This window comes from Colobus angolensis, unplaced genomic scaffold (assembly GCF_000951035.1).
Source record: "Colobus angolensis palliatus isolate OR3802 unplaced genomic scaffold, Cang.pa_1.0 Scaffold27, whole genome shotgun sequence".
Lineage (NCBI taxonomy): Eukaryota > Metazoa > Chordata > Mammalia > Primates > Cercopithecidae > Colobus > Colobus angolensis.
In genome coordinates, this window is record NW_012115932.1 from 17,949,351 (window position 1) to 17,961,789 (window position 12,439).

Below are 12,439 nucleotides of genomic sequence, written 5' to 3' on the forward strand. Positions count from 1 at the left end.
TAATTTTTGTATTTTTTGCAGAAATGGGGCTTTGCCATGTTGCCTAGGCTGGTCTCAAACTCCTGGGCTCAAGCAATTCACCCACCTTGGCCTCCCAAAGTGCTGGGATTACAGACATGAGCCATCATGCCTGGCCAAGATTTCTTAATTTCAATTTAGGAGATTGTACAAAATTTAAAAATCTGTATTTTATCATAATCTATGAAAGATTCAGACTTCACATTTGGCTGGTTTCATACTGAAGTGCACCTTATTGGGAGTGGAAACTTTTCCAAGTTGACTTGTTCTCTTCCCTGATTCTGATTTCACCAGATTTGCCGTGGGACTTAAGCATGTGTGTTCTTCATGTGATTCAGATACACTTCTTCCCTTCCCACCCCCACTTTTGCGCCGCTTTGGATGTATATGTAATGTCAAAAGCTGTCTGAGGTCATTCATATAACAAATATATATCAGGCATCTACTGTGCACCAGGCACTATGGTTGTTGGGATATATCAGGGACTAACTAAAAACAAAGGTTCCTGGCTTCATGCAGCTTGTTTTCCAATTAATTACCAGACATCTTTGAATATCCTGTTTATTATTTAATTTAGAAGATTAATAAGAGGAAAAGTAAGAACCCTGAGTATTGATAGGACAAAATAGGTAGTGGGCCTTCTGAGAAATAACAAAAGGTGAGATTCTTGTATCAAATATAAAATGCAAGTCCATTCTTCATTAAGATTCAGAAAAGTTGTCAGAATTCCTGTTAAGTAAGTGACTAGAGTTAATGATAGATAGGTCTGTATGCAAAAAGCCAACTAGTGACTTTACAGATTGCTTTTTGGGGTTTGGACTTCAGTAAGCAGTTTTAAGGCAGCTTTTTATCAGTATAGTAGTATTCTATTTTATAAAATAATGGTTATAAATAAGAAACTCAGTCTTAATTCTTTTTAGTTTCTGTAGTCAGAGAAAAGTCTAATTAGATTTCTTGTGGTTTCTCTCTCTTATCTCTAAAGTTCTCAGTCATTTACACTGACTTAGCTTGTGCTCCCTAGAGACTTTGTAAGTTTATCTTGGTGTTTTTTTATGTTCATGTCAGTACAGAGAGCCATTTGTTAAATTATTTTCACCTTGGGGCCAGTTCTTTGTGTTTATTCATTGGTTCTTTTAATATATGTATCTGGTAACATGTGCTTCTTTTAATCAAACTTTTTGCAAGGTAGGAGAATTTTAATTTACTGCCTTGGCTTTTTTTCTCGATTGCTTTAATTTTTTCTACTACTCTGTCTGTTTTTCCACTTTTCTTTCCATTATATTTTTTTCACCCTTTTTTTCCAACTGACTTTGGCTGGCTTAGTTTGGACAAAAACTACACCTCTTTTTGCTGAGTTTTTTAGAGCTTAAAAAATTGCCATTAATCACTGGTATCATAACATCCTCTTAAGGCAAGTTATCTTGTTGCTCTGTCCTCTAAATGTAGCATCTAGAGTCAGAAGGCTTCTGGCAAGGATAAAAATAGCCTTCCTGCTTGCTGATTTGTTGTTAGCTTTACTGGCAGTAGGAAATCTTTCGCATTCCTTAATTGGGTCAGCTTCTTACTAGTTTCTCTCTAGACATTCCCTCCTGCCTGAAATTCTTAGATGCTTTTAGATCTTGCAGCTTCACACCTGCCCCAAGTTGTAGTCAAAGCAGTCCTTCCTTCATATGAAACCTTCCTCCCATCTGTAGAAATATACTCCATTGACCTCACCCATCTTACACATAAGTGTTATTTTATTTTGCCACTATTACAATCATCATATCACAACCGAAACATTAAATTTGGGGTTTTGGTTCAAAATGAAGATCCTTCCTGGTTTTATTGAAAAGAAAAAATTTAGGTTGAATTTGTGAAGTTTTTATTAACATTCTTTTGTATCTTTGCCAGTTTGGCTTTGATAAAAGTAAGGGGTTAGGTTTTGTTCTTTTCTCTCTTCCTGAGAAGACTTATATCCCTGTTTTTAACCAAGGATACTAGCAAATTCTCATTTTTCTGAAGCTGAAATATCCCATAGATTTGCCACTCCCTTCTCCAAGGTTCCAGTTTGGAACTTTTTGGCCAAAAGAAATCCTCCCTGTCCTTTCTCTTACAAGTGGAAAACTGTTGGTTATCTTCGGCTTATTACTGGGGAAGGGAAAGGAATTAATTTGGTTAAGTATCTACTGCATATTGAGAGACTTTTCTTGGCATTCTGGAAACATTATGTCAAGACTGTCTCACAACAGCTTTGTGAAGTCGATGGAATTATCTCTGTTTTCCTGAGGTTCAACAAAGCTAAATAATTTGACCTTGGTCACAAGATGATACAGCTTGACTCTACCCATTACACTGCATCTTCCATGGCAGAGAGACCATCAACTGCTGACTTTGCTTCATTCATTTTCTACAACTGTTTATTGAGCACCTTTCTCTGCTCCAGGCTCTGGGATATCAGACCCAAAATCCATAAAGATCTCATTGCCCGACAGCCAGAGATTAAAACAAGTAATGTAAATACAGTGTAATAAGTGTAAAGAATACTGAAAGGAGTACAGAGGGTTATCTGAATCACAGCAAGGATGATGTAGGGCAGGGAAGGCTTCTCATAAGATGTGAGGCCTAGTAGGGGAACTGCCTGGACAAAAGTGTGGAGGCTTTGAGTGGTAAGACATTGAGGGGCAGAGAGAGAGAGGAGGGCATTCTAGGTAGAGGGAGTAACCCAGAAGTTGAAGTTACAGGCCAGCAGTTCTGAATGGCTGGAGTGCCTGATGTGAGAAGCGAAATGGCAGTGTGGAGAGTTAGGAAAGCCATTAATTCAAAGATTTTTGTAAGCATTGGCTTTTGAGCTGAAAGCCAAATCTGTAGCAGAGAAGGGTTTTGTTTAGCCTAAACTCTGTGTGTTTAGTGAATTTTAAGTGGCTTTTTGGGAGGGGACAAGACTTCAGTTGATAACAGTTTCAGCCAGTTCCTTCTTTGTGATTTTGCATGGGAATGTCTTTGTTGAAGTTGGTTGTAGCACAGATAGATAAGGGGGTAGAATAAGCTTACTGATTTTGATTTGGGGAGTTATTTTTGTGTCAATAGACTAAATTATTAAAAATTAAATTTATACCATTAAATTATAGAACATATTGAATGCTGTTTTGTTCATATTGATATGTCTTTTGCATTTGTGTAAGTATAAAGTTGGCATTCATAACCAGTAGATTTATTACACATTTCTTGAGCTTTGCTGTCCAGTGTCCAGGTCCCCATAGCGCCATCTTGCTTCAAGCCTCAAGTGGGGTTTGTAAAAACAGAAGATGTGCAGGGCTAGGAGGACTACCTCCTTTAAAATATTACTTATGACAGTATAGTTTTGATTCACTTAGATGTGAGCTAAACAAAAGTAGCAGGAGCAGAGGTGGGAGCAGCACTTCTAGTTAGGTGATCAACAACAACACATGTATGTGTGTGTATATTTGTGTGTGTATTAGAAATTTTTAATGGTGCTCACTGAAGACTCCTCTGCAAACACCCTGCTTTTCTTTGGAGTATCCACATTTTTATAGGGTGAATCAATCAAAAGTTGATCCTTAAAGTTTTTATGCTACTTGTCACTTTATAGGACTGTCTGTATGTTTTGGAGAACCTTGCAGAGTTATTTCCTATTATCATTCCTTGGCCTGTACCATGTTGTCAACATTGTTGTCATGACTGTGGAAAAGAAAAGGTTATAGATAACGTGAAATCTAATTGCGCTGCAGATACATTTGATACTTTTCGGTGTTTGTGTGTTTGAATGGCAGCATTTATTTTATCATTTCCTGTTGAATTATCGGTAGTAGTAATATCTGGATTATTCTTTAGAAAATAACTTATTTTACCCAATTAATTAAAGTAATACTTATATATACTGCTAATGTAAAGGAAGATTTCCTTTAGTCTTTTCTCTTTTTATTTTTTGACTTGGTTACTTTAGTTAGTGTCTTAAAAGGATGTGATACTACATACTGTTCTTTTTAGCACCTCCTCCCCCCACCTATTCTCAGTCAGTCTGTTGGTAAATATTGGTTCTTCCAACTGGCAAATGCTTAGCATAGAATTGCCTAGTTGACGTATGGATCTTTTCTAGGTTGTAGGATTTGGTAGTGTAGATCCCCAGAGTCACTCTGTATCTGTTGCCTATATTTGGCTAGGTTGAGTCATGTCACCAAATATAGCCTATGCCTTCGGCATGATGTATGCCAGGCTTCTGGTTCCAAATTCTGCAGCTGGCCTCCGGAGACTACTACTTTTCCTGTCATAGTGTTCCTTAAGATTAGGGCTGCTGACCAGGTGGTATTTTTTATATTTATAACGCAGTCAATACCAAGAGCCTTCAAAGATTGAATTTTGCCCATCAAATAGGTTCACATGCTGAAATCTGAATGCTTTCCTTCTCCCTTGAGAAATTAATTCTGAATGTGCCCAAACCTGGATAATGATTAAAGATAGATGAGTTCTTGGCCAGGCACCATGGCTCATGCCTGTAATCTCAGCACTTTGGGAGGCCGAGGCAGGGGCATCACCTGAGGTCAGAAGTTCAAGATCAGCCTGGCCAACATGGTGAAATCCCGTCTCTACAAAAATACAAAAAAAATTACCCAGGCATGATGGCGGGTGCCAGTAATCCCAGCTACTCAGGAGGCTGAGGTGGGAGAATCACTTGAACCTGGGAGGCGGAGGTTGCAGTGAGCCAAGATCACGCCATTGCATTGCAGCCTGGGAGACAGAACGAGACTCCGTCTGAAAAAATGAAATAAAATAAAGATGAGTTCTCAAAAATCCAACCAAACAAAACAGCAGGCAGGTACTGGGTTATATTAATATTCAGACATCTCAATTTTTGTTTTATTATATTTTATTTATGAAATACTGATGTTTTGAGTTCAGTGGAATTAACTCATCAAATGCTCACCTGGTACCCAAACAGGAAACTCAAGATGCCTAGGTATTAAAAGCTCTAATTCCAAAGGGGGCTTTAATGTAAAAGAGGTAAGAAGGTTGGCCAGAAGCTGAAATGATTAGGTAAGAAAGTTAGTTGTTGCTTTGTAGCTACAAATAAAATTTGGTGAGTTTGTTAAAAATATGTTTCTGGCCAGGCATGGTGGCTCACACCTGTAATCCTAGCACTTTGGGAGGCCGAGGCAGGGGGATCACAAGGTCAGGAGTTCAAGACCAGCCTGGCCAATATGGTGAAACCCTATCTCTACTGAAAATACAAAAATTAGCTGGGTGTGGTGGCGCGTGCCTGTAGTTCCAGCTACTCAGGAGGCTGAGGCAGAAGAATCGCTTGAACCCAGGAGGCAGAGGTTGCAGTAAGCCGAGATTGCGCTACTGCACTGCAGCCTAGGCAACAGAGTGAGACTCTGTCTCAAAAAAAAAAAAAGATGTTTCCTCGTTGGGAAAGGTGTTTTGGAAAAAGGTGAATCCGAAAAAAAAATACATTTGAAAACATCCTTGAGAAAATTTATGCCTACGCAAAAGCCTGCATGCCCATAGATGTTTACGGAAGCTTTATTCATAGTTGTGAAAACTTGGAAAAACCAAGATACCCTTCAGTAGGTGCATATAGTAAACTGTGATCCATCCAAACAATGGACTGTTACCAAGCACTAAAAAGAAATGAGCTATGAAACCATGAAAAGATGTGGAGGAACCTTAAATGCATATGACTAAGTGAAAGATGGCAATCTGGAAGGCTGCATACTTTATGATTCCAACTGCATGATAGTCTGGAAAAGGCAAGTCTGTGAGACAATAAAAAGGCCAGGGGTTGGGGGCTGGCAAAGAGGGATGAAACTACTTTGTGTGATACCATAGTGGGTGGACACATGTCATTATACATTTGTCCAAACCCACAGAATGAACACCAAGAGTGAACCCTCATGTAAACTATGAACTTTGGGTGTAACAAATGTATAGGTTGGTGCAAAAGTAATTGCAGTTTTTGCCATCAACCTATACCACTCTGGTGGGGATGTTGATAATGGGGTAAAGCTATGCATATGTGGGGGCAGGGGGATATCAGAAATCTCTGTATCTTCCTCTCCATTCTTCTGTGAACCTAAAATGCTCTAAAAAATAACAGTATGCAAACATGCTTATATATAAGCACACATTTATATATCAACATAAAAATATATATTTAGATATAAACTACACACACACCCTTCATTGGAAACATGGAGTGAGGGCCACTGTCTCAGGCATGGGAGGCGATTATCAACTAGCTAGCGGTGGAATAGAAAATCTATAGAAATTTACACCAATGCAGCAGAAAGGATATTAGAACAGAAATAAAGGAAAGAGTACAAGGAGAGTGCAAAAAGATTGTAGATAACCAAATTCCCGTGGCACTTTTAATAGGAGCTTTTAGAAGATATCCAGAAAGGAAATGATATGTGTTATCCATAATAGATTATGGACAGCTCTGTAGATATTTTAGTTGTGGAGACAATTTACAGAGTAGGGCACACAGGTTAGGGAAGCATTATGAAAGTTAAAAAAAGAAACAATTTCTTAATGTCACTGCCTATATGTTAAAATTTAAGTGGAAAGAATAGCTGATTGTTTAACAGAATGTCACAGGTGTGTTTGCTATTAGAGACCACAATTGATTCTAACCTGACAACAGGAATCATATCACCAGGCCGGATCAAAAAAATTAAAAACAAGTATCACTTTCAGAGTTCAGCTATGAACTTTGCCAGTAATTCTTCATTGTCGCATTGTGTCTTAGCTGGAGGGTAGAATGACTGTAACTTACAAGGCCAAGGGACAGCGAAAGTGTTAAAGGTCACTACTTTGGTTGCAGGAGGTCTCTCCAGGAGATATGTGATGAGTTAATCTCATAATTGAGTTAAAGGACCGTTTTGTTACTGTCAAGTTGAAATTTTCTCTTTAGAAGGTACCCAAAACATGAGTTTGTGATAAAGTGGAACTTCATTTGTGAAACTTCATTGTGAAACCATTCTGTTTAGTAATTGTCTTTTGGATTCTCATTGTTCATTATCCTCCCTTAGGGCTGGGTGAGGTGGCTCATTCCTGTAAACCCAGCACTTTAAGAGGCTGAGGTGGGAGGATTGCTTGAGCCCAAAAGTTCAAGACCAGCCTGGGTAACATAGGGAGACCCCCATCTCTACAAAAAATAAAAAATTAGCCAGGCATGGTGGCATGCCTCTGTCGTCCTAGTTACTTGGGAGACTCGAGATGGTAGGATCACTTGAGCCTGGGAGGTCAAGGCTGGAACTGAGATAGCACCACTCTGCACTCTAGCCTGGGCGACAGAGTAAGACCCTGTCTCAAAAATTAATAATAATAATAATCCTTTCTTGGCATCAAATAAGAGGCATTATCGTTCATATAGAACAGCCGTGGTTTCTATTGCAATGTTAGCATTAAATAATTAGAATATCTTCTTGGAGATAGTAGGACATTTCCTCTTAATATTTCAACTAATGTTATCAAATATTTTTGTCTCTATATTGATTTAGTCTTTCTTCTGAAAATGATTTATGATAAATAAAAGTGTGTGATAGCTCTTATTCATTTACTAGAGAGTTTTAGAAGTATAAAATCTGTATATATGTTCCATTACAGAAAATCAGCTGCTACTTTTAGTTGTAATTCAGAAACAGTACTCTGTTCCCACCTCCTAAGTTTTTTGTTTGTTTGTTTGTTTTGAGACGGAGTTTTGTCTTTGTCACCCAGGCTGGAGAGCAATAGCGAGATCTCGGCTCACTGCAACCCCCACCTCCCGGGTTCAAGCAGTTCTCCTGCCTCAGCCTCCCCAGTAGCTGGGAATGATTACAAACATGGACCACCATGCCTGGCTAATTTTTGTATTTTTAGTAGAGATGGGATTTCACCACATTGACCAGGCTGGTCTCGAACTCCTGACCTCAGGTGATCTGCCCACCTTGGCCTCTCAGAGTGCTGGGATTACAGGCATGAGCCACTTCATTTGGCCCTCCATCCTCCAAGTTTTTAACAGGGTCATGTTCTTGCTCCTGGCATCTCAAGTTTATCCTTTTAAAAATATATACTTGTGACAGGCCATAGATCCAGGCTTTAGTTAAAAAGCAGTCTAGATAGAATTCAGTAGATTTGGGTGCTTAGCTATGTACATTAGCATTAAAGAATGAAACCAATTTTTAGGAATAAATTGAAATATCAAAATTAATTTTTACCTTTTTTCTTCCATCTCCATTCCTACCTCCACTCCCTATATAGGAACAAGCTGAAATTTAAATGGAACAATTACCAACTTAATTTCTTTTAAATCCTTTCATTTAGTTTTAAAATTGTAGGAAAATTATAAAGTTCAGAGTTTATCCAGACTTCAGATTTTGGATATGGATTAATTAAAGCTGTTGGCAATAGAGAATAGTTTCCTCTTTTCATTACATGAGTTCGTTACTATGGAGACTATTTCAAAAAAGCAGCATTTTAAAACATTGAAGACCTTAAGTTCCTTTCTAAAGAGTTGTTAATATGTAGCTGTTGGATTGATAGGACCCCATGTTAGCTCTGGTTCTCAGAGTGTTCAGTGGAACTAGGTGGAGTCCTTGCAGGCATCCTGGAAGGTCTGCCCCAGCCGCAAGCCATCGGAGAACCTATGATTATCCGTTTTTCCTTAGCCTTTGAGAGTCATGGTTCTGTGGGGTCAAAATTCAGACTGCTGTTTCCTAAAGGAATGTTTGTAGTTCTGAGTCACTTTAAAATTCCTATTCTAAATCCTGATTTATAGAGGGCGGGACTATCATAGAGAACTACCAACCAGGTTCCCCTATCCATTCCTTAGATGAGGAAGACCTGTTGAGGGTTCTTCAGTCATTCTTCTCAAGGTGGGTACAGATGGCATGTGGAGTTTGGACACTTAAAAGTGTTACATGATGATTCTTATTTTATAACTTATAGTTTAGAACTAGGTCCATATGTGTACTCAGTAAGGCTTTGTAGTGTAGATAACTCAACGTACATGTTGAAACTCTTCCAAAACAGAAATGTAATTCTTTCAAGATAGAGAAATCCCAGTGCCATTCCCCCTCATGTGTTATTTGTGGCTACCAATTTGGAAGACAGTTCATCCAACAAAAATTTTAGTACCTTCACAAATTCTTTTTTGAGGGATATCTTGGGTGCCCATTTTAGTTTCAAAAGTAGATTTTGACACACTTCAAAATTCAGAGGAAGATAACCCAGCATTTAGTGAGTGCCTACTGTGCCCTGGGCTTTTGATGTTTTTCATCATATGTAAGTTCAGTGAAATGTTCTTCTTCCCTCTGGGAATATTTCGCCAAACCTGAAATTAAACCCATTAGCCTGTCTCTACATGTAGGCATAAGCGTGGCACTTTTCTTGTGAGTCATATAGGAAAATATTACTGCCAATTACATACTTTCAAAAACAAAACACTACACAAATGAAAAATTTTCACATTTATTGGGGCAGAAATGTGAAGATTGTCATAATGAGTTGCTATTACATAATGGTATAAAGAAAATTACCTTGGATGGGGATTTGCAAATTAGAAGGACCTAGTTAAATATGAGAAATATTTTCTTTTCCTACTTTCAAACTTTTCCTTTTTGAATATTGATGAACATGCTGATCGATATGTCCTCTGATTCAAATACCTTGCCTATTTGAAAGCAAGTCAATTAGCTCTGTTATTGAATAAGTTTAAACCATCTATGAAAACAGTAAATTTAGTAACGGCCTTCTTTTACCTTCAGGTCGTCTAAACTATTCATATCCAGGATCCGATAGCTCTCTGCTTATTAATGGTAAGTGATAATTGATTTACCCTAGTGAAGTGCACAAAGCTGATACAGTAGTTGTGCTTCAGCAGTGGAGAAATGACATTAATTTGTTCCGTAATGATAACTGTAAGTTGCTATTAAACTATCAGCTATTTTAAGAATAATTCTTTTATCTCAAAATTGTGGCAGAAACTTTTCTTTTTAATTTGAGGGCCAATTGATTCCCTGTCCTGAACTTGATGACAATCAGAATAAATGAAAATCCCATAATGATACCTAAAGATTGGCTTTATCTAATGTTAGCTTCTGTAGAGTGTCCTGTGAAATGTTAACATAAAAGCCATTTCCACGTGGCTGGAAAAATGTTCCAGCAGGAAAGGATAAGCAGAGATCTAAAACCAGAAAAAGGCAGCCTAAAACCACAGTACTTGACATTGCATAGGACAAGGTCATTTGCTGTTTGCTGTCTAACAAAAACAAGAAAAATGAAGTTTTGTTGGCTTTCCATTGCCTTCATTAGATTCTCCTTTCCTGTGCTAATGTTCTGTTGAGTTCTCTTTTTACGTGCATAGTGAAGCAAGCTAAGTTTCACCAGGAGGAGGGAACATCCACTCACAAGAATTTTAGTGTCTGTTTTTTTAGTATCATGGTCTAAAACAATTGGATGAAATACAGAGGTCTTGTTTACTTACTTTCTACTAATTTACTTTGGAATGTGGATTTCAAATTTCTGTGTGTAGAAAATGCCTTCCATTTGTCAAAGCTCATTTTAAGTTCCACAACCCCTAACAAGTGTTATGGACTAAATAGCTGTATTCTCATCATTCCCAAAACAAATAAAAATAAAAATTCTTCCATTCCTTGATTTTAGTATGTTGTGAATAAGGAGTTAAAAAATATTTTTATCACTGGATCTCCTTTTTGACTAGTGTTTGAAATCAATATGTTGTAGAACTTAGAAATTCCTGGGTACATCAGATCTTCTGGAGACTAAATAGCTTATAAAATCTTACTTGGTCATCAGATGTAGGTCTTTTCATGCTACAGTGCCAGAAATAATACCATAATATATGTTCTAGCATAAATGTATTAGGCCAAAAACCAAACCCAGTGGCCACAGTGGCATCAGGATAAGGAGAACATAAGGGATATATATACATGTAGAAGAGTTTACCTTTTCCTTTGGAACTAGTTCGAGTCAGTTCCAGGTACTGGAAGTTGTAGTGAAACAAGATTTGGGATATTGCTGTGTCATCTTAGGCAAAGTGATCAACTCTTCTTTGTCCCAGTTTCCTTATGAAGGTGTTCCTGTTGGATTAGTTGCCTCTGGGGCCCATCTTTGTTGAGGGTTGTCAAGAAAAATAAGCTCTCTCTAGTGGGTGTTCCTTAAAGCTAAATTCACTTAACTAGGAAAAAAAGTCACCTGTAATCCCAGCACTTTGGGAGGCTGAAGCAGGAGGATTCTTTGAGCCCAGGAATTCAAGAGCAACCTGGGCAACATGGCGAAACCTTGTGTCTACAAAAGATTTTTAAAAACTCGCGAGGTGTGTTGGCACATGCTTGTAGTCCCAACTACTTGGGAGGCTGAGGTGGGAGGATTGCTTGGGATGGGGAGGTCAAGGGTGCAGTGAGCCATGATTGCACCACTGCACTCCAGCCAGGGTGACAGAGTGACACCCTGTCTCAAAAAAAGAAAAAAAGTGTACTATTATGAGATTGCCTTTCCTTTTTTCTTCATTACTATCCTTTCTTTCTTAAATAGATTATTTTTAGTGATCTTACTTGTCAATGAAAAAATGAAAGTAACTTTTTCCCAGAATATTTATGTTTTCAAATTTTACTGGTCTATGAACTCTAAGAGAAGACTAAATAGTTTTTAATGTTGCTTACATGGAAATTTTGTTTATATAAAGACATACTGACTTGGGTTAACATTGCCTCAAACTGAAAGACATAAAGATAAAGGACAAAGAGAGATGTCTTTCTTTTAAGAAATATCTCTTGCTGGCTCCTTAAGCAAGACCCAGGAGCGTGGGGTTACTATTGCCATGGTCTCGGGTCTAGTATTGAGCTTCATGAGGCCCCAAAACTTGATTTTGTCAGATTTGATGAAGGATTAGTTTTTTAGTAACCAACCAGTTAGGACCAGATGCCAATATATTCATTTATAATGAAGCATAAGACTTCCAGGTAGACCAGATGCCGGAGATGACTGCTCGACTGATGTATTCTCTCTGCAGTAGCAATGTCCAGATTAGAGCAGAAGATTGCTTGAAAGTCATGAAATTAGACCTAGGTAGGGAGGAGAGGTGTTGAGACAATTTTTTAGTGACCTTGATCAAGATATACACATTGTCCATTCTGTCAGTCATGTTTGTAAAATATCTTCTAGAGTGGATCACATCTGTAGACAAGTTAATCTCATTGATATATTTATTCTTAGTAGCTTTGCTCTCACTTTAGCTCAGGTTTTGGGGGTACCTGTATTGCAAGTCTGGCATAATGAATTGTGCTTAGTGAAGATTAATTAAAGAATTACAAATACTACCCATCACATTTTGTTGTGGTGAAGATGTGTGGAAGTCACTTAGCATAGCACCTGGCACATAGTAAGTCAAAATAAGAGGATTAGAATAAGCAATATTTTT

At 38.0% G+C, this 12,439-nt stretch overlaps 1 protein-coding gene across 4 annotated transcripts in view; it reads left to right on the forward strand.

Moving 5' to 3' along the window:
* CPEB4 (cytoplasmic polyadenylation element binding protein 4) overlaps positions 1 to 12,439 on the forward strand; it is a 72,026-nt gene that overhangs the window by 33,913 nt on the left and 25,674 nt on the right. For 2 of the 4 annotated variants that reach the window (XM_011947811.1, XM_011947812.1), the window contains exon 3: positions 9,765 to 9,815. The exons of the other annotated variants lie outside the window; for them this stretch is intronic. In XM_011947811.1, the coding sequence (XP_011803201.1) occupies positions 9,765 to 9,815 (51 nt within the window). The remainder of the gene's footprint in view (positions 1 to 9,764; positions 9,816 to 12,439) is intronic. 4 annotated transcript variants of the gene reach the window in all.